This window comes from Anabrus simplex, chromosome 14, assembly GCF_040414725.1.
Source record: "Anabrus simplex isolate iqAnaSimp1 chromosome 14, ASM4041472v1, whole genome shotgun sequence".
Taxonomy (NCBI): domain Eukaryota; kingdom Metazoa; phylum Arthropoda; class Insecta; order Orthoptera; family Tettigoniidae; genus Anabrus; species Anabrus simplex.
The window spans coordinates 17,543,835-17,567,460 of record NC_090278.1 but is presented as its reverse complement, the minus strand read 5'-3'; the positions used below and the strand labels follow the sequence as shown (position 1 = coordinate 17,567,460).

At 40.2% G+C, this 23,626-nt stretch overlaps 1 protein-coding gene across 1 annotated transcript in view; it reads left to right on the top strand.

Annotated features, from left to right (window-relative positions):
- The window catches only part of LOC136885370 (zinc finger protein 577-like), a 77,143-nt gene that overhangs the window by 41,741 nt on the left and 11,776 nt on the right, over nucleotides 1–23,626 (top strand). Inside the window, exon 5 of the mRNA XM_067157882.2 lies at nucleotides 16,802–17,231. Within this exon, the coding sequence (XP_067013983.2) occupies nucleotides 16,802–17,231 (430 nt within the window). The remainder of the gene's footprint in view (nucleotides 1–16,801; nucleotides 17,232–23,626) is intronic.

The window sequence follows — 23,626 nt, the reverse complement described above, 5'->3', positions numbered from 1 at the left end:
GTTAAAAATTACTTTTACAAGGGCAGGTAATTTCTTTTTAATTTTGTATTTTATGTCGTTTTGGTTGTCTGTTGGAATTTGTTTATTTATGTTTGTTTCAGCTTCGGCTGTTGTAGTGATTATATCTTCTGCTTTATGTGGGTTGGGCCAATTATGTTTTAAGCCTTAGTTGAATAAACGTGTTTCTTTATCTGTGAAGGTGACGTCGGATAGATTAATTGTAGTTGGAATATTGTTCCATGGAGAGGGGGATATTTTTATATTACTGTTCCGGTTTATTGATTTTGCTTTTTCTTCTTTTAAGTGTGTCAATTTACGATTTAGTGTTTCTTGTTTTTTGTTCAATGCAATCTGTATTTTATATATAATGTGTTGTTGATAAGAAATCCATTCTAGCGGTGATAACGATTGCACGATAATCAAATGCTCGCGATAAAGTTGTGTATTTAATAATGATTTCTTTCTATACAATAGTTTTATCTCATTTTTGAGCCAAAGGTTGTTGATTTTGTTTTGAATATCGTTAGATTTATGTTTCGGAATGTTTTTCCTTTGAGTCGATTTTAGAAATTTCGGCACTAGATTGGATCTTACACATTCTTTTAGGAATTGAATATCTTTTGAGATCTTGATAATTTTTGTTTTAAGGTTTAGATACTTGTTTTTATTAGCCTGGTTGGCTTTATTATTACAAGTGATGAAAATCATTTTTTGTCCGTATTGAAAGTTTCATAAACTGTATATAGGATAATATCTTCTTTTTTATTTCCACCTATTCAATACATTACAAGATGTTGGCATTTACTTTAAAACATTATTCAGATGAGACATGTTTCGCCTCCTGCTGTGAGGCATCCTCAGTCATTATCAAAAACCTTATTATTTTACCAGGCATCTGGTTAAAGATATTCAAAAATGTGTTTGATGATTATAAGAGAGGTAAGATTTACGTTTGATTGTATTATATATTCTCATTGAACTGATTTCATATGCCTTCCACTATGTATTAGACATCTATTAATGACTACGGCTTTAAGCCGTACAATCATACGACGTCCTAATCAACAAAGAACTACATATGTGTTTATCATTTTATTAGATCTTTAGTTTTTTCATTGAACATTTTATATGTACTACCTATGAATCCACTAGTTTTTAGTATCATTTGAATGTAATGTATATTCTCATAGAACTGATATTTGATGCTTTCCACTATGTATTAGACATCTATTAATGACTACGGCTTCAAGCCACCTTCTTTTACTATAGTACAATCAAACAAGTCCTATTCAGCAAAGAACTACATATGTTTTTATCAATATATTAGATTTTTAGTTACTTCATGAACATGTTTATAACAAACGTAAATCTTACCTCTCTTATAATCATCAAACACATTTTTGAATATCTTTAACCAGATGCCTGGTAAAATAATTAAGGTTTTGATAATGACTGAGGATGCCTCACAGCAGGAGGCGAAACATGTCTCATCTGAATAATGTTTTAAAGTAAATGCCAACATCTTGTAATGTATTGAATAGGTGGAAATAAACAAAAGATATTATCCTATATACAGTTTCCTTCCACTTGTCGAGTGTCACATAGGCTTGAGCTGACCACTTTGTGCCTCTCCTCCATGGTCTTCATATTTATAGACTTGATCGGGGTGACAGACATTGATTATTCTGGTCCTCTGTTTTCTATGATGGATGTAAGCAGAAATATGAATTGCAAAATCCATTCAGGCTAGAACACTCTTGTTGGTACTCGTAGAATTTGACCAGATATTCAAACTGACACTCCCGAGTAACACAGATAATCCTGACATTCTTATTTTATTGAGTTATATATTTTTCTTTTTAATGCATTTGTAGGGGTCACTTAAAAACGAAATCCAGAAGCATTCTGTCATTCACGCAGTATTTTGTGAAAATAGCATGTTAGACATAGGCTTTAGGGGGAGAATTTGAACATCCTAAGCTGAATGTTAAGATGTGTAAAATACCCATTGTATCCCATTTTTATAACAGATTATCCATAAACCTGCTTCTTGTTATTCTGCTTCTTTAGTGTTAGTGCTGCCTGGTGGCAGGGTCCGGTGTTGTGGTTCATTGTCTTCAGTTGGTTTGCTCTCAGGCCATGTCTGTATGCAGTCTCAGAGCGTATATGTCGTTGTGCACTGTATCTCTCCTATGCTGTCTTGTTCGTTTCTTGCGCCTCTTTTCGCCGAGTTCCTGTGTATACGCTGCCTTCCCCAATATATCGTCCTCTACACGCAACACATACCCAAACTATCGCACATGCCTTTCCTCACTTTTCTTCTGGATCGGTGCAATGCCAAATCGTTTTCGAATAACATCATTTGAAATGTTATCCAGTCTAGTTATGCCAGCCTTCCACCTAAGCATCTTCATTTCCATGATGCTTGGTTGGCGTTCTACCTCCTCTTTAGCTGGCCAGCATTCATTGTCGTAGAAAACGACAGGACGGATAACAGTTTCGTAGATCTTAGATTTCAGATAGTCCTTCATCCGACGGTTGCAAGGGCGCCTGTTGTCATTCTCCACTTCAGCTGGGCTTTGTATATCCTTAAGTTGGCTTTGTCATTGAGTGGGCCATCATCAGATATTGAGGAGCCAAGATACTTAAATTTCTCAACTCGTGCTTTATCTTCACTATCAACGTGCATGATTCCAACTTCTCGACGATGTAGTGTCATAAATTCTGTCTTCTTTTTGTTGAGGCGTGGTTCATATTGCACTAGTAGATTGTTCCAGACTTCTGTTTGGCGGTGGAGATTAAACTTACGCCAGCCAAAATTACGTCATTTGCATAGGGAAGTAAGTGTCCATGGTATTGGACTGTGCACGTCTTATATAATGGTGTCCATCACAAGAATGAACAACTGTGGTGATAAGGTGGAGTCCTACAGTTATGCGGTAGTCATCAGACGCTCCTGTGGCAGCTTGAACATAACTGCTTGGTTCTTCGTAGAGCAATTATATCCTCTCAACAAGGTGCTCTGGAATGCTATGGTATGAGGTACCCAGTGGAAGGAACGGTCGAGAGGATTCGTTTTGCTGACCACCCAACACCTCGCAATCTGCAGGCCTTCGAGTTGAGCAACAGTCGCTTGGTAGGCCAAGGACCTCCAAGGGCTGTGATGCCATGTGGTTAGGTTTGGATGGAAGGCCTTCTCATAGTCCAGAAATTCGTGATGAAGCCTCTTATTCTTTTCACAGTCTCTCTCATATAACAGACCTGCGGTGTGGGTTGCATCTGTTGCGCCACAATTTTACGCAAATCCAAGTGGGCTTTTTGTTTGTTTGGCAAAATCGCCAATCCTTTTGTGTAATATTTGTTCGTAATTTTCATTGCATTGCTCAGAGATATGATCAGGCGGTATTTCGAAAAATCGGCAGGGCTTTCCGTGTTTTTGAATGTATTCTTCGTCGCTAATTTGTTGGTTTTTGACCTTCTTTGATGATTGGGTTGAGAAACTTGTTTTAACCACACTGCTGGATCCCATATTTGTGAGAAACAAAGCTCTTCTGGAAGATCAGCAGGACCGTTGGCTTTCCCTGGTTTCATTTCGTTCAGCATAGTCTGGACTTCAGGGACGTCAATTTCCTACATTGGACCTTCAACAGCGGAGGTGATTGGATTGGTAGATACGGAAATTCCAATATTGAAAATTTGCTAAAGTAGTTCCGCCAGTGTACTCGCAGTTTCTGCCAGTCGGGTAGCAAACCGTACGTTTCCTCATTGATGTCGTAAAAACATTAGACTCCTTCTGTTGTCCGAAGCCCAGATTTGAATAGCCGTTAAAAATCGTGCTCGTTTTCATGCGAGTCAAGTTTAGCATATAGACCTGCATACCGGTTTGCATTTGTTACAACAATGACCTCCTTCACTTTACTATTGGCTGCTTTGTAGGCATTCCAACAAGCAAAATACTGTTTCCTCAACCGTAGTGCATACTGAACATCGTCATTCCGAGGCCACGTGTCATAGTTAATTATTTTTTGTCGTCACCCTTACTTAGTTGTTCCAAGAATAGAGCTTACCGTGTCTCTCAGTTTAGTCCCGCTCACTTCAATTATGGTGATATGTGGCACTTTTCAACAACGTTGGCCTCCTTCAGGCGCCACCATTTGATCCTTTGTTGTCCATTTCCTGCGAAGTATCGGGCTCTTGGTGACTTGGTCCACAGCTTTCAAATGCTGGTCGATGTTGCTTTGCAACGGTTTGGTAAGGAACAACTTTTGTCTGTAGAATATCTTGGAGATTCCTTCGTTTCACAAGGATGTAGTCAATGTGAGTTAGTTGCGAGCCACTGTAGCACATGACTAGATGTGTATCATGCTTTTTGAGCTGCGTTTTTGTGATGATCAGTTTCTGCATAATAGTAATTTGTTTGCCATCGTTGTTCTTATATCCATGTCCACCCTGGACTGTGTGTTCTTTCCTCCGTCCGACACGTCCATTCAGTACACCAGCAACCACAAGATAAACAGGGCTCAATGGGTTCCTTCACAGGACCAGAGCCCTTCCTGGAAGTGTCACTCCGAAGTGTGAGACTGGCAATATCCCAATGGATAAACCAGTCTCACCTAGATATTTGGAAGAGGTTAACCATAGCAAGACAGGCACGTGAACTTATCAAAGGGCCTAGTCAAAGCTATAAAAAGGTCCTAATGAATTTGAATAGGACCAGAATGAGAATGGTAGTTGGACTGTTAACAGGCCACAATACCTTACAGAGACACCTACACATCATGAAAATCACCCAGGATCCGATGTGTAGAAGATGCGGTAAGGAGGAGGAGACCTCCGCGCATGTGTTATGTCAGTGCGAGGCTTTTGCAGGCACTAGACATCGATACCTGGGCTCACATTTTGTGAGCCTGGAGGACATCAGGAACGCCAAAATCCGGACACTGGTATCCTTTATAGGAGCACTAGGTCTGGACTAGGCAAACCCGTTCAAGGGGCACAAAGGGTCTTCATAGACCTACGTGTGGAGCTCTGCGAAAACAGGGCTCACCCATTTCTTATCTATCTATCTATCTAACCACAAGATAGTCAGCTGTCTTCTTGACAGGCAGTTCCCAGAAGGCACCTTTTGTTTTCGTGCACAGGCCAGTTTGTGGAGCGTTCCACTGAAAAATTAGGATTTACTTCTCCCCCCAATGTAGACGAGTTACATCAAGTGCTTTCCATTGTTTTTCAACTCGGAGACTGAAGTGTCAAGTTTTGCTGATATAACAGTTCACACACCATTAGTTGTTCTTCGGCTTCCATTGTGCACCAGTTAGTAACCGCACCCCTTTTAGCATGACTTTTCTCCACTCCATCTTTTTTTCCTGTACCTCACAGATGCCTACATGCCGCCTCTTAAGTGCTGTGGCTAATGTGCTACTTCATCCAGACATAGTTCAATGATGCAATACAGAATGTGTGTACTCGCTTGCTTAGCCATCACAGCCATTGCGACGGTAACCTTTGCATACTTTTCATGCTGACTGGAACCTGCCAACACGCGCCCGTGCCAGAGGACGCCCTAACCTTGGTTACGATTCCATGAGACATATTTCCGTAATGATGAGACGGTGCTATTTATGGCCCGCTTGTCTTGAAGTATTTTAGATCTCATGACAGTAGGTAGTTACGCCGCTCCGGACATGCAGAAGAGACGCCTTTTGCAGTCGATCCTGTAGAAAAGGAACGCTATGCTCCTTTTGCATTAACTTCCAGAAAGGTAGAGTACCTCTTCTGCCAACTGCTCTGAACCGAATGTCTCAATCTCCACCAAAATTGACAACGAATTCGAAAACATTCTCTTTTGGGCCAGATATGTCGACGATGTCTTTGTAATAATGAATGAGAAATCAATTAACGCACCCACCACCCTCTTAAGACTTAACAATATTGATCCTCATATCAAATTCACACTAGAATCCGAATCAAATCAAAAAATCAACTTTCTAGATTTAACCATCACTAGAAACTCAGATTCTTTCAGTTATAAAATTTTCAGAAAACCCACTCAAACAGCCTCCACCATTCGCCAAGATTCAGTGCACCCCCAGTCCCACAAACGAGCCACATACAACAGCCTAGTTCACCGAGCCTTCAGCATACCTATGTCCAATAAAGATCTAAAAAACGAACTCAACACAATCCGCGGAATCGCAAAATTCAACGGCTTCAGCAATCATTTTATAGAAAGGATAATCAATAAACACAAACATCGCCCAAAAACTACCCTCAAAAAAGAAATAACCAAACCTCTAACATTTTCCACCTTCACGTTCAACAATGATATCTACAAGTTAACCAACATCTTTAAGAAACAAGGCGTTAAAATAGCCTTCAAAACCAACAATAAGAACATGAATGTTTTATACAATACTTCACACATCAACAAGACCAGCAGTTTTTTAAAATCAGGAGTTTATAGGATCAAATGTACCACCTGTAAAAAAACCTACATCGGGCAAACCGGGAGAACATTATCAGATACCACGAGCACACTAACGCAATAAAATACAACAAGTTTTCAGCCATCAGCCAACACATGCAAGATTATAACCATAATTTCACCAGTATTGAACAAGACATGGACATCCTCGTATTAGCAAACAAGGGCCCTTTACTGAACATAATGGAAAATTACTACATACACCTAGACCAATACTTTAATGCCAGTCACAATCTCAATGAAATCTCAGAGAAACCCAACATCCTCTTCGATCTATTTATCACTTTCCTCAGAAACAATAATGCAGCCAACCTAAACTCAATCCTAAATTTAATCAAAGGTACTTTTCCAAGACAATTACACTTTCTCCCGCACCCTTCAGCCCCACCTTAAGCCCTCTTCCTAAGCCATATTTCATTTCAATACAAGGACTTACTGATTTCCATGATTATAATTTTTACAACACCCCATTTATACTTTATTCTTTGTTAAAAACCTCTTATTATGTACATTCCTTGTATTATTAACTATTACCATAACATCTCATTTCACTTGTTATTCTTTAAAATAATATTGTCTTAGGATTTCGCCACAAATGATCTTTGCTCCAATACGGCTGATGATGACCCCTAGACGGGTCGAAACTAGTACCGTATAATTTTGTAATTTTGTGAATATATTGTATTGAAAAGGTGGAAACATTTAAGTTATTATTATTATTATTACTTATATATTGTTCAATACGGACCAAAAACATGAAATTCATAACCATCCGTGAGAGCTGTCGGCAGGCCCGTGGGGAAGACGTATCCGTCACCTGGGACGGGCCACTTTTTACAGCAGTGTAGCTGGTTCGTGAAGAATATTCATCAATGCAAAATGAAATACCATTTTACTGAAATACTAACTGTGAACATGGTAAATCACTTGTCACAAAAATCACATAATCACATAAAGAAGAATTGTCGCAGACTTTTGCACCTTTTGCTTGGCGTGATAGGACAAAACGTATGACGTAGAGTCCAGTGTCGAATTTTCTGCCCCTTGTTGTCTAGTAGTATCAACATCAATATCTTCTGTAATGATCTAGAGGTCTAGCCTGTTGTATCTGGAATCTGAGTCACCCTTTTATTTGTCCACTTATTTTCTCCTAAGAGTGCAGTAACCACACGCGGTTGAGCCTCCCACTGCTTTGCTTGTGATGAAATCATGCATTCGACTGGGCCATGTGAATTCAGCGCATACAGCATGAATTGGGAAGTGCAACTTCACGTTACGATTTATTTTGGCCTGTGTGATCGACTTTTCCCATGTGCCTGTTATAAGCGGATCCGAACTTTTACCAAGAAATTTTTATTTCTTGTTCTTCTTTCCTAGAAAATGTATAACCACTCTGCAGTTGGGAGACAGGCACAGACGTGGATGCTATGCAGCGATGTTACCATTCCACTAAAAATAATCACTTTTACTGTAAACTTTTGAATGAAAGGAATCTCATTCCTTCATTTACTTAGCAGCAATATCCACTACGGTGCAGTTCAATGTACTGTCATCTCAAATTTTGGCTGAAGCCTTGATTTTCATGCTCCTTCTAAATGTGGTTTCAGAAGGAACCCTTGCAAGAATATTCAAGGACATGATTTGGGTTCAAATTCAGGATATCACAACATTGAAATCAAACATTACTACCAATGTCATATTCTTTGTGGCCTTCTTAATGTCTATGACAGCAGTATCTGGAGGGGAAAAGTAAACGTCAGTGTAAAGGAAAGAGCTGTCATCTGCTTGTTATATTTCAGCTTTTCCAGGATTTTATCAGGTTTGTGGCTTCCATGTTGCATTCGTCCTCTGTTAAAGACAGCAGTTGGGACGTAGACTGATGTAATACATGGTAGAATGAGTGAACTTCCTTGTATAAACATATCGTCCTATATGTAGTTCGGCTCTTTTTGATTGCACAGGAAAGCTATGTAATTAGAAACAACCACACGTGATGTAATGGAATGCTACACTGATATGATAACAATGTACAAATACAATATGTACGGTTGCACGACTGTAAATAACATTCATATAAGAACAGCCATGGTTCAACAGATCTTGTTTACTGTCGGGAAACAACGTTCTCAACATTATCAATATGTACAACATTGGCATTGCTCAACAACAAGGGGGGTTGCCTGGAACAAAGTGCAGAGTGTTTGAAGAAGATCGTCCTTCATGTAGGAGAACAAGCATGTACGGATTTCAATAGATAAATGTGTGCTGGATTAAAGGGCTTGTATTTCACCTTTTGGGTTGGACCACTTCTTTTTTGCATTCTCAAAATTATTATTAATAAGAAAAGCGCACAAACGTGCAGAGAGTTAAGGTCATTGTTCTTTGCTATATTCCATTAGTGATTTAGTGCGCTTGTGAGGGTTCGTGGAAACAGTTTCTTGTGCATAGCTTGTGGTGGAAACCGTGCATCGTGAGCCTAGTTATGGCGCTTCATAAATTCTTGTTTGGTCCCGTCCAGTTCCGACTAGCATTGCATGTGTCTCGTAGAATTTGGGGCAGATGTCCGCTCTCTTGTTTTGTCTGTCCCGAAGTAGGTCCAACTCTTGTTTCCTCGCCGGCAGCTGTTGTCTGAACCTCAAGTCTTGTATGAGGAAGCACATTTTTGCAAGTTCGTAGGCCAGTCTCGAAGGGGCGTATTTTGATATATCCAAAGTTCTCTTTAGGTATCTTGCTTTCACACACTCAAGGGTCGAGAGGTCTTTAGTTGTCAGGTTGTTCCACATGAGCTCAATGCCATAGGTCAGAATAGGCATTATCTTTGCATAGAAAACTGATAATGCAGTGTCTAGTGCTAGTCTTGTCACATTTTTAATGTCATAAATGTCATAAGTGTCCTCTCCCGTATGTGAATTTTGTAAGATGATCCCGATGGTTGTAGGGTGATGCCTAGATTCTCGAAGGAGTTTATGATCTTTAACACTTCCGCTGCGTAATACATTTTGTCTTGTGCAGAGGTTCTTCCTCTCCTCCTGTAGATCATTTGCACTGTCTTTTTGGTATTCAGCTGGAGTTGGTTGTTTTCGACCCATTCCTGGAGCCGGTCTACAGTGTCTTGCAGGGCCTCCCTGCCATCTTTGCAGAGGTACAGTTTCACCGAGTCCGTTTGCAGGATATCTGACGTCTGACATGACGATGTTGAATGGGGTTGGGATAATCGGGTCTCCATGTAAAACGCCGTGGCTCTGTACTATGTTTTCTGAGGTCGTCACCCCATCTTTGATTGTGATTTTTTTGTAGGTGAGCAGGATTATGAAGCAGCTGTTGTTGGGTTATCCTTTCCTGTCATACTTTCAAGTTTCTTCATGAGTATTTGTCTGTTCGGCAGGTCAAAGGCTTTTGTGAAATCTACGAAGACTGTAGATTTTCCTCGACGGGTGTCTTCGTGCGTCATGTATATCTTCTAGGAGGTTAGCAACTGCATGAAGGGTTCCCCTTCCCTTCCTGAATCCAAACTGTGTTTCCGGCATTAAGTCGTCTGTTAGTGAGTAGAGTCTGTTCGTCAGGATTGTGGAGAATATCTTGAAGATGTTCTCATGTGCAATTCCTCTGTATGTGTTGAGGTCCTCTATGTCGCCTTTACCCTTGTATAACAAGATGATGTTCGACTTCCTCCAATCTTCTGGTATTTTTCCTGATGTAAGGCATTTGTTAAACAACATCGTCCACAGCTGGGTGGGATGTTCGAGAGTTTCTATGAGGTTTTTGTTGAACACCTCTTCTGGTCCTGCTGCTTTTCCTTTGTTAGATTCTAGGATGGCTCGTCTTACTTCATCCTCAGTTATTGGTTCAGATTCTATGGTGTATGTCTCTTTGGTTTCGTATGCTTGTTCTAAGTTCTCGTTGTAAAGCTGAATGAAGTGCTGTTCCCAAACATTCATCGGGATTTCTGCCACTCCTGCTCTGATTTTCTTCTTGATCGCTATAAAGGGGTCCTTTAGGGTTTTGTCTGCTTGTCTTTGTGCATCTGCTTCCATTTGATTTGCTATTTTGAGCAGGTTTAGCTTCTTGTATTCTTTCCTCTTTTGTGCATATGCTTTCAGGTTGTCTGGTGTATTTGTGTGTTTCGCTCTGTGGAGGAGGTGTAGGGCTTCTTTTCTGGTGCGGTAGCATTCTGTGTCAAACCTGGGCTGTGCTGTTCTTGTTTTCTTCAGCAATTGTGCACTATGTATATACAACAGCATGGAGTCCCGTGCAGATTGGAGCAGTCCTTTTCTATTAGGCTTGGAACATTCCCTAGGAGATCCTTTCTCTTTTCTAATGCGTCATTGTTCAGTTTCCTTGAGACCTGTGTATGGGAGGTTTTCGGCAATGCAGCCGCTCCCGATATGGCAAATATGGTGCAGACTGGTAGGTGTTTTTTCAGTGATGTTGATGGTTCCAACACTTCTTGTAATTTTAATGTGTTTTCCTGTGTAGAAGACCAGGTCTATTGTACTGGATCCATTAGGTGCAAGGTATTGTCTTTTCTTCCTTTTTATTGACCAGTGTGAACCCTTCTTCCTGTAGTAATTCCAAAACCAGAGCTGTTTTTTGGTCAGGCTTGTCCAGCCTGCAGTTTAGGTCTCCTTCCAGAACCACATTTTCTTCTTCCTGTGTCATTGAGATTGCATTAATTATCTGTTCTACTGTATCGTCGAATGTTTGCGCTGGACTTGTGTGCAGTCCTATGATTAGTTAATAATAATAATAATAATAATAATACTAATGTTATTTGCTTTACATCCCACTAAACTCTTTTACGGTTTTCGGAGACGCCGAGGTGCCGGAATTTAGTCCCGCAGGAGTTCTTTTACGTGCCACTAAATCTACCGACACGAGGCTGACGTATTTGAGCACCTTCAAATACCACTGGACTGAGCCAGTTGGGGTCAGTAGGCCAACGCCTCAACCGTCTGAGCCACTCAGCCCGGCCTATGATTGTGTTTTCTTCTGTGTGTTTTGCTTTGAGTTTTCCTATGGTGTTGTTATACATGACGGTTACGTCTCCTTCTGGTCTACTGCGTTCTTTTGTTTTTGCCAGTGCATGTGTACTATAGAAGAGGGGTTCGTTGATGGGCTCTGAGAGGAAAAATTCAGTGGCTATTACTGCATCGAAATTGTTCCAAAAGTAGGTAGGGATTGTTGCTTTTGGATTCCTTATGCCTTCTACGTTCAATTGGAGTAGTTTTAGTGTGTTTTTGTCTTGTTGGTTCGTTTGCGTTGGGGTCTTTCTGGGCAAGTGTTGCTCCTGTGGACCGACGAAAACAAACGTCTGAAGTAGTATAATTGAATGGTTCGGGCGCCTCCGCCTCCGCAGGCTCTCAGGGGCCCGCTCCTCTGCCTCCGCACGGGGTGCCTCTACAGGGGCCCTCTCCTCCGCCTCCGCACGGGAGGCCTTCTGAGGGGCCTGCTCCTCCGCCCGCGGGAAATTTGAACTGGTAAACAAAGCCACGTGCTTCTTGACAGCTATCATCGACAACAACGCATCGCTAACCTCACTGCTGCCATCTTGACGGGCCTAAACCTCAATGCTGCCAACTTAACCTAACTAGCGCGAGATTAGGATTGGTAAACAAGTCCACGTGCTTTTTTGACAGCCACGTGCTTTTTGACAGCTATCATCGACAACAACGCATCGCTAACCTCACTGCTGCCATCTTGACGGGCCTAATCCTCAGTGCTGCCAACTACACCTTACTAGCGCGAGATTTGAATTGGTAAACAAAGCCACGTGCTTTTTTGACAGCCGTCATCAGCCATCTTTAATCAACAGAACACCGTGCTGCCCTCCTTAGCTACATACCTTTGAAATGTGGTGGTGGGTAATTCCACGTGACAGATGTCCGCCATCTTGCATCGCAAACCTTAGTGCTGCACTCTTTACGACACTTCTGGTAATTCCGTCAGCTGTCATCCACCATCTTATATCGCAAACCTCAGTGCTGCACTCTTTAGCTACTTACCTTTGAAAAGTGGTGGCGGTTATTTGAAAAATTATTTTTTGACAGCAACCATCTTCAACCAAGAGAGCATCGTGCTGCCCTCTTTAGCTCTCTTGTTTGGAAACAAACCCACGTGCTTTTTTGACAAGCAGCCATCTTTAATCAACAGAGCACCGTTCTGCCCTCTTTACCTACTTACCTTTGAGGTGGGCAATTTGAAAAGTTCTATTTGACAAGCTGCCATCTCTAATCAACAAAGCATCGTGCTGCTATCTTGCGGGCAATTCCGTCAGCTGTCATCCGCCATCTTACATCGCTTACCTCAGTGCCGCTATCTTTACGGTACTAAACCTTATCGTGGTGGTGTTGGGAAATTTAAAATCTACATTTTTGGCGCCATCTTTAATCATGAGAGCACTGTGCTGCTATCTTGCGGGTAATTCCGTCCACTGTCATCCGCCATCTTTAATCAACAAAGCACCGTGCTGCTATACATTTAACATGTGGTGGTGGATAATTTGAAAGAACTTCCGTTAGCTATATCCGCCATCTTTAATCAGCAGAGCATCGTGCTGCTATACATTTAACATGTGGTGGCGGCAATTTGAAATTCTATCCTCCTCCCCTACCTCCTCCTCTGTCAAGGCTTAGCTTTATCGAACATGCATTGCGAAGGCATGAGTGTGCACCGATAACATCATTGTACATGTTTAGACTTGTGAGACATAACAAGACTAAAATCGATGTTGTTAACTTCAGCATGTGATTAGAACATTGATTGGTGTGTTCAGATCACTAAACAAGTGATCAAGACTAGAACCGAATACTGCACAACATGTTAGGGGATACCTTTGTTCTAAGACGATCAGATTGAAACATAACTAGACTAGAATCGATACTTTTAACTTTAACATGTGATCAGAACATTGATTGATGTGTTCAGATCACTAAATAAGTGATCAAGACTAGAATCGAACACTGTACAACATATTAGGGATACCTTTGTTCTAAGAAAATCAGATTAAAACATAACAAGACTAGAATCGATGTCGTTAACTTCAATATGTCATTAGAACATTGATTGATGTGTTCAAAACACTAAATAAGTGATCAAGACTAGAATCTAACATGGTACTCGATACCACATGTGTTTAGAACACATTGAACACATCAGATTGAAACATAACAAGTCTAGAATCGAACACTGCACTCGATACCACATGTGTTTAGAACATACTAGGTGATACCTTTGTTCTAAGAAAATCAGATTGAAACATAACAAGACTAGAATCGAACACTGCACTCGATACAACATGTGATTAGAACATTAAATCAGATTGAAACATAACAAGACTAGAATCGATACCGTTAACTTCAATATGTGTTCAGAAGATTAATTGATGTGTTCAGAACACTAAATAAGTGATCAAGACTAGAATTGAACACTGTACTCCATACAACATATGATCAGAACATCGATTGATGTGTTTACAACATGTCTGGGGTATACCTTTGTTCTAAGAGAAAAAATTAATAAGACAAGAATTCTGAACAGCTTGCATAAGATAGCGATTTTTATAACCTCATTTTCCTGCTCTGTCAAGGCATAGCTTTATCGAACATACAACGCGATCTTATGCATATCACGTAGCTAACTCGCACAGTAAACGATATAACTTCAATGAGTACGAAAATAAAAACACACTATGCACATATCGCGTAGCTAACTCGCTCAGTAAACAATATAACTTTAATGAGTACGATAATAAAAACACACTCTGCACATATCGCGTAGCTAACTCGCTCAGTAAACGATATAACTTTAATGAGTACGAAAATAAGAACACACTGTGCACATATCGCATAGCTAACTCGCTTAGTAAACGATATAACTTTAATGAGTACGATAATAAAAAACACACTATGCACATATCGCGTAGCTAACTCGCTCAGTAAACGATATAACTTTAATGAGTACGAAAATAAAAAACACACTGTGCACATATCGCGTAGCTAACACGCTCAGTAAACGACATAACTTTAATGAGTACGTAAATAAAAAATACTGTGCACATATCGCGTAGATAACTCGCCCAGTAAACGATATAACTTTAATGAGTACGAAAATAAAAAATACACTGTGCACATATCGCGTAGCTAACTTGCTCAGTAAACGATATAGCAGAAAACACACTATGCACATATCGCGTAGCTAACTCGCTCAGTAAGGGATATAGCAACACTTCAATGATTGACCTAGTGCGAAAATAAAACCATACTGCGTAGCTAACCCGCTTAGTAAACAATATAGCAATAATTCAATGATTTGCCTAGTGTGAAAATCAAACAAAAACCATACTGCGCAGCTTACTTGCTTAGTAAACGATATAGCAACACTTCATATGATTTGCCTAGTATAAAAATAAAACCATACTGCGTAGCCGACTCGCTCAGTAAACGATATAAATTCAATGAGTACGAAAATAAAAACACACTGCACATATCGCGTAGCTAACTCGCTCAGTAAACGATATACAAATCATAAAACCATACTGAGTAGCTAACTCGCTCACCGCACCATCTAATTATACTACTGTCTGACCGTAACTCCTCTTTTCCAAAAGTTTGCGTCGGTCGCTTTTTCTAGGTCTTCTATTGGTATTCCTACACGAAAGGTCTTTAGATGGCTAACTGTTGACAGTTCCACGTACTCTTTCATTTCGGTAACGCCTTGGTTTTGTAAATGCCTTTCAGTTATTTCTTTGTACAGCCATGCATATTGAGGGCCTGCTTGAAGTTCTCCTTCTATTGGTTCCTGTATTCCTACTGTTTTCTGGGGTTCTCTAGGTTTTTGTGGGCTTCTTGCAGCACCTGCGTATGTCCCGTTTCTGCTTTCTGGCTCGGGTACTTGCTCTGGGCAAGAGGCGGATATTTTGTTGTCTCTATTTCTTGTGATTTTTTTCTGTTGTGATGTTTCAGAGGTTTGCGGTTGTTTGGGCACTGGGTGAGCCTGCCTCTTATTGGATTCCTTCATCCCTGTCGACCTTTCTTCGAGTTGGAGCGCCTTCTCGACTGTTTTCGTGATCGTGATAGTCATGCCGTTTGTCAGAATGTTGATGATATTTTCCACTTTCTCATTTAGTTCCTGCAGGTCATTTCTTTCTTTCGGTTTAAAAATTTTTGGTTTGCAAGAGTAACAAAACCAAGTGAGTTTACATTTGCATCTCTTAATTATGTCGAATTCTCCATTTGTAAGTTTCGAGCAGGTTTTGTGGTACCATGAGCTACATGAACCCTCGCATTCAATTGCGTCGCAATCCTTATCAATGACTAGTTTGCATGTTCCGCACAATTTTCCTTTCACTGATGAAGGGTTATTTGGTAATGCCGAATTACTGTTGACAGCCATGTTGTCTGTGTTCATTCCTATTTTCTCTCTGGAAGCCATCTTGCCAGTTCACTCGTATGTAAGACACTGCAGATGTCACTTTCGGAAGTAAGTACGAACTTACAGAATTAGTACACTTACAAGATGGTCCTAATCGGAGATGAGAATGAAGATGTTTTGAACAAATTGAACAAACCATAAGTTAATTAATAATTAATTAATAAATTGTTAGACCACTCAACATTGTGCCATTCAGAACTGTTTGTTTCCAACCTGAGTAAAGGCACGCTGTTATTTCTCCTTGGTTTGCTAACTTCAAAAGAAGAAAGTTTATTCCTTGATATTAAGTATGCTGTTATTCACCAGCGGGTATTCTGAATGCTGTTATTCTCTTTGGTTGTCTATCTTCTTGAAAAGAGAGGAGTTTATTCCTTGATATTTAACAGGCAGTTACTCACCAGCAGAAAATTTCAATAATACGCAAAACATTGTCAGATAAATAGTTTCTCATTAGAATTGAGTATTAATAACTTATCGCACATATAAGTATGTTTATACACTTCACAATTACTCATCTGCACCTCACTCATATAGGTATATATAATGCAGTTTGCACACCTATAATGTATGTATTATCGGTACACTTTAGAAATCAAAATGAGGTTGTCTATGAGCTCGTACATTCCTAAGTTGTCAGAAGTTTCTTGTGCGTGATATCGTGATTCGACAGAAAAGACTCAACACATCTTCAAAACAGGTCTGAGCTATTGAAATTTAACACTACACTCTGAGTTTACTTCAGATGATTTTTACCCTCAGAAATGTGATGTTCATCAGTATCAACCACTTTGCTTTGGATATCAGTGAGTGGAATGTTCAGTAACAATTCCTTTGTGTGCGCGTTGGCTGTTGAACTATTGGTCACATGGTATTGATTTGCCATTGTAGATCGAGACCGGAGGGGACCTATGCAGATCATCAGTCTCCAGACGTCAGGACACCAAATTGCTGCAGTGTCTGTGGTAAGCTGTTAGCCTGTAAAAGTAAACTGACGCTACACATGCGCACTCACACAGGGGAAAAGCCATTCTCTTGCAACGTCTGTGGCAAATCCTTCAGCCAGAGTGTCTTGTTGTCACGCCACATGCTGACTCACACAGGCAAGAAGTCGTACCCGTGTACTGTCTGTAGGAAAATTTACAGCCGGAAAGACGTTCTTGCAGAGCACATGCGGACTCACACAGGCGATAAGCCACACTGTTGTGAAACCTGTGGCAAATTCTTCCGTCAGAGAGTCCACTTAACTTTTCATATGCGTACTCACACGGGCGAAAAGCAATACTCTTGTAATATGTGTAGTAAATCCTTGAGCTCGAAAGTCAGTGTAAAAGATCATATGTTATTTCACAAAGGTGAGCAACCCTTTCGTTGCAACGTTTGTGGGAAATCGTTCAGCCGCTGTGTTAGATTAACAAGTCACATGCGAACTCACACAGGTGAAAAACCATACTTGTGCAGTGTCTGTGGTAAGCTCTATACCCATACAGGTAAATTCTCGAGACACATTCGAACTCACACGGGGGAAAGGCCACACTGTTGTAATATCTGTGGTAGTCGGTTCATTGATTCAAGTTCACTTCGTACACACGTGCAGACTCACAGGAGTAACAAGCCGTACATCTGCAATGAATGTGGGAAGTCTTTTCGCACGAAACATTACATTGCTCGACATTTAAGGACTCACTCAGACGTAAGGCCACACTGTTGTAATATCTGCAAAAAGCTGTTCATAGATATAAGTAAACTCGCGAAACACATGCGTGTTCACAGAGGCGAGAGACCATTCTGCTGCAATATCTGTGGCGCATTCTTCAGTCAGAAGAGCAACCTGGCAAGTCATATGCTTATTCACACAGGTGTGAAGCCGTATTGCTGCAATGAGTGTGGCAAATCATTCAGTTGGAAAGCCAACCTAACAAGTCATATGTTGACTCACGCAGGCGCACACTAATATCACTTATGCGGCAAATACCTCATTCAGTGTTGTGGACTAGCAGGTCACATGCTGACTCACACAGGTGACACGCCGCTCAGGTGCTATGTGTGTGGCAAATTCTTCAACCACATAGACTGCCTAGCGCCGCACATGGGGTCTCACACGGGCATCAATCCTTCACCCCGAAAGCCTACTTAGTACATCACATGCAGACTTACACGGGCGAGTAGCCACACCACAGCAGTAGCTGTAGTAATCACTATTAAGGGGGGGGGGGGAAATTGCCCTCTCGAAAAACACAGTTGCATACGGACGAGAAGCCATATTGCTTAAATGTGTCGCAAATCTTCAGCTAGAAATTATATCTAGCAGTACCCATCCGAACGCGCATATAATGCTGAGTAACGCGATAAAATGTTCCGAGAATCAGGATAATTAAACTTGCACTTGTGGACTACACTGGAGTGATGCCGGACTTCGCTGTGCTTTGTAGCAAATAGCTAGCAGGCATCACCTCGCTGTCGGTGCACACGGGCAATTGGGCATACGGCCCTGACGTCACAATTGGATGAATCCGCACGTGATTTAATAATTTAGTTTTGTTTAGGTTTCACAAGTACTTCACGAGAGTTAGTAATTCCACAACACCTCCAATTCTGGAGATGTAGCCAGGCATATGCGAATGCACACAGCAGAGAAGTAATAATTTCTTCAGCCAGAACAGCATGTTCTCGGAGTACCATGATGTACACCGGAGAGTGGTCTGTCCCTTTGTGCCATTTTCTCTGAGATAGAATCTTCAGGTAGCATAATGCCGGGTCCATGTGCAAAAGGATCAAAGGATATTTCATGAAATATCCTCATCAATCTCAGATATAAGACGCCTGCTTTTTCTCAGCCATGGACGACCCTTTTTCTATTTCTGCACTTTATTAAAAGTGTGCTCAATAACATTCATTGAGGAGCCGTCCAGGTGTGAGGATAAGAAGTAATCCGGATGAACAGAGAAGAATCATATGACAAAGACAAGTGGTAATAGATTAGAAGCACAGGAGAAGGATATTCAAACGTTTGAACAAACAATTGAAGGAAATAAATAAGTGCAGAATAAAGTTATATTAAGGTGAAGAAATTGCTGCTGAAGAGTGAGCACACCTGTGCTCCCCCTTCCTTCTTGTCACTAGTGTGTTACTTTAATTCGGAGTGGACCAGTAGCTCAAAACTGTACCTGCGCCCTCGGCTCTTGTACGATAATATTGTGTCTGTCAAACTGTTCCGAGTGCAAATTGAAAGTTCAACTTCAGTGCCCGTAACTATTCATGAAGGTCACGTAGTTCTCGAGGATGCGTCCGAAGTAAGGACTCGTAAGTCGACAGCTGCAGTATATTCGCGCTTATCTTTCTCCATTTTTGTTTATCTGGTGGCAGAGAATTGGCCACTCGATTTTCTCTATTGAAACACAAATAAGTTACTAAAAATCTCTTATATCTCAACGTTGCAAGTGATGAAGGGACGTACTATGTACTGCCCCATTTTCTTCATGTCAAAATAACATTTGCCAGTTCTAGGTCTTTAGCATGAATTCTTAACTCTTGTGTCTCAGGGGTTTTAATGGTTCTCCGTCACTTCCAGACATGACTATCGGGTATCAAGCAAGGCCTACTTACGTAAATCAAAAGCTTACATAATCTGACTGTTTATTCAATGCTTATTCAAGCAAAAATAATTAAATATGATGGCCGGTGTGTTTACAAATTCGGCCATGACATTAATATAATGCTGCGGCTGGACCGTTTCAGGAGGATATTAATATCCACCACAAAAGAAAGAAGCCATTTTGTGGTTAACAAGAAAAGAACCACACGAGATTCAATCTGGTCGGCTCCATAAACAACTGTGCGTTATGCTTCCGATATCTCGGTCGTCTAAATGTCAGCAAATGACCTCCAGAGGTTATTAATTAAGGCTGTCCACTAACTGGCAATCAGCGTAGCACGAGTTACCTCGACCCTCAATTGAATCTGAGTAACCTCCAATTCACATCGCTGAGCTATAATTATCATCCAAAAAGTTAATGTTTAAGGTTAAAGAAACGTGCCTGATGACCCAAGTGACTCTTCACTGAAGTTAATTGAATGTGCCTAACGACTGAATTGACCCTCCAAAGCAAGGAGTCTTTAAGTGCCAGTGAATTAATACGGTAAAATTACACATCATAAAGTAGTATTATTTATATTAAACAACCTGTTGTTTTAATTCGTAAAAAAACAATTTAAAGTCAGTGATTGACATACATTCATGGAAACCTATTAAAGGAAATCCTGTGCTACTACAATTTGACCCTTTCTATCACTTTGTTATAACGTTCAAACAAACCCCAAAATAAATTCTACTCATGGGTAACCCTTAAACATTATTGGCCACGGAGTTCAAATACATGCACTTATATAGTCCTACTAAAACATAAAAATGGAAAATATTACAACACCTTTATGAACAACATGGGCATCTCATGGTCTAACGGCAGAGTGCTACTACATCTTATAGAATACCAACTGGTACCGACTCTTTGTGTCAAACTAGGATACTCACCTCTCATCTAGTAGTAGTTGTTTAGCTAAATCGTTCATCATTTCACGGTCCTAGCATGGCCGAGCAATCCCAGAAATCCCTTTCATGCTCTTCAGCCACCATCCTTCGTTTCCACTGGAGGACACGCCATCAAGAATCCTTAACACCTAGCTGCTCTGCAAACAAATCAAGAAATGGAAAACCTAAATATCTGAGGACATACTTTTGAAAGAAAAATAATTATTTAAATGCTCAGTGGGAATACGAATTACGACTGTGTTATGGAAGAATTGAAACTGGAAATCAAAGTCAAATGTTTGGAACTGTTACTAAGAATCCACTCTATCATTTGCCTATGCAATAGAATTGAAATTAAAATAACTTCCCTTTACTTTAATATCGATAATGTTGTAACACGCCCTTCTATTTTGGAACAGGGTCCACCTCATATAAATGTGAACACCTGTTATCTCGTCAAACGTGTTTATACCTGCTACTCTCGACTGTCTTACAAGTGAGCAAACAAATCTCGCAACTGACGGCCTTTTACTACAGCGTAGATCTACATTCAAATCCTTGTATTTTTAGACAATTTATCGGTCAACATTATTGCCATCACGAATGTACTCGAGTCTAATGGGATCTGTGGAATATGATATGCCTTTCACTGGTATTAATGGAGTTATTTGTTGAAAAAGGATCCCTCTGGATATAGGATCGTATTCAATCTTCGAACCATGGGCTTTACCATATTTCAAAACATTCTGTCTTGACGATTATCCCTCGGACATTTTTACAAAGAACTCTGGGCATTATCTACACTATTACCTCTGGAATATCTACTAGGAACATGTCTCACTGAATCGCATGGTTTCATTACTACATGGACAAATAAAATATATCTGCCAGCGACAGTTATGGACAGTACGAAGTTTCTCACTTCACTGGGAAATACAATACTCCAGGTGCATGTGACACTGACTTCAAATCGACCCCTTACACTACCGAGGCAGACTAAACCTCATTAGACCGAACCCCGTCCCATCACCTGACAAATTTATCGCAGACTGACCTTTCACAAAACAGCATACCACACGGATAGTAACTATTACTCATTCCATTACGTATTATTCTTTCAAATTGCTGTGCTCAGCTGAGGAGCGCGATTATTATTACTTTGCAGATGAATGTGCTTTCTTCTCTTCCCAAATTCTCTTCTTACCTCGCTGTGTATTTCATCCGTTCTTCCGTCCATGCGGTGGTGTTGTCTTTTTGTGTTTTTTGCAAAATAATGTTTGTTCCTCAACATTCTAAAGCTAGGCGTGTCCCATATAATTTCATCTGGTATGCTGATTTCTTGAATGTCTTTTTTAATTTCGATTGTCCAATTATTCATGACTTTTAGTGAGGAGGCTTAATTAAATATATTTTTAGGGAGTCTTTCATCATCCATTCTTTGAATATGGCCAATAAATTTCAATCGCCTTTTTCCAGTTGTATGTGACATTTTCTCAGTATGTTGGTATAAGTCCAGAGGCCTCTTTTCATCCACACTCCTATGCATACTTGGTTATTAAACACTTCCCTCAAGACATCTCTTTCTTATTTTCCTGAAATTTTAGTCAGTGACCTTTCTCCAATATCAATGTTTCTGACTTGTGCAACGCTTCAGGCTTAATTACGGTGTTATAATACTTTAATTTAGCGTTCTGGGATATTGAGTTTATGTTGTACCTTTTCCATATGATTCTATGGCCTTCTTGTAATATAGATATCCTCTCTCTGTTTGCTTTATGATTTAATGCAGATGGTTGGATGATTTCGCCAAGTAAGGTAACGGGGCAAATAAGGCCCACTTACAGATAGACTGTCGTTTGCCCTCAAGGTAACAGAGATACAAAAATTTGTTTCAAACAAGAAATGTTCTTTGATACATCTTTTCACCAGATATCACAAACAAATAATTGTAAATACATCCGTGGTTGCCACATAGCTCAATTATGTAATTAATGTAATTGGGCCTTATTTCCTGCTCCAACATGTTATAAGGCCCGCAATGGAAGAGTACCTTAACCTCATCTCTATGGTCAATTAAGAGGTCAAACTGGAATAGGAAATGGCATATTTTATACATAAGAAGTTTTAAAAGACATGGTCATTAATTCAAAAATATTTATGTTGAATTTTATAAATTGAAAATATAACATGGAACATTTCACCATGCTAAGTTAGGAGATCATAATTTTCCTCTTTAAAAGTTTCAGGAAGCAACATTTCCTCTCATCATACTTCGTGAAACTAAGCTAATGTGCTTTAAAAACTAATCATAACCGCTAAATATAAAATTCTTGACATTTAAATCACACAAACTTTCAAAAAATCACTTAATTTTCAGACAAAGACATTTTTAAATTTTCCTTTCACTTATTTAAAAACTAATTTACTTTAAGTTAACACTTAATTCTACATGAAATAAGAGTCTTTGATGTTTCGAAAACCATGTCTGAAAACAATCTTCCTTGTCGTTTAAAGTCAGTCCAACAAATCCTTCATCTCTTCCCTTGTTAATTCAGTAACGGTCACTGCGAGCGGCGCAGCTGAAATCTCAAACAGGAGTAAGCGACTCCTGACGCTCCGTTGGTGGTACGGCCACATGCATTTGCTAACGCAGGTTTGAGTTTCATCTATGCCGCCACACAACGTAACGCTCCGCTCGCCTCTTGCACTGTGGCCGAAGCCTAACGCTTCCCTTTGTTTTTGGACCGAAACCACTACTCACAATTATTCTCACAACGCTGAGATAACGCCATTCCAGATCTCCTGGCCTCCTGGCTTTTCTAAATTGTGTGCCAATACTGGGAATCGAATCCACGCCCAGGAGCTAGAGCTACCCTGAGACCACCGCGGTAGTCTTTAATTCAAAATGTGTAAGAACATGTCTTCGACTTCAAATTCAGATGATCAATACCAATGTGCACAATGGATAAAAAATAAAAAATCTTTGTTTATTTAAAATAATCTTAGTCTATTTTATTTGTGATACTTTACGTCCTAAAATAACATTGGGTTAACATATTTTCGTATTAAAATGAAACTAAATCTTTCGTAGCAGCTGTAGGAAATAAGGCCCACACGTTGCGAAGCGTGGGCCTTATTTCCTGCATCGTGACCTTGAGGGATTTAGATTGCATCATCTTGTGTTCTTA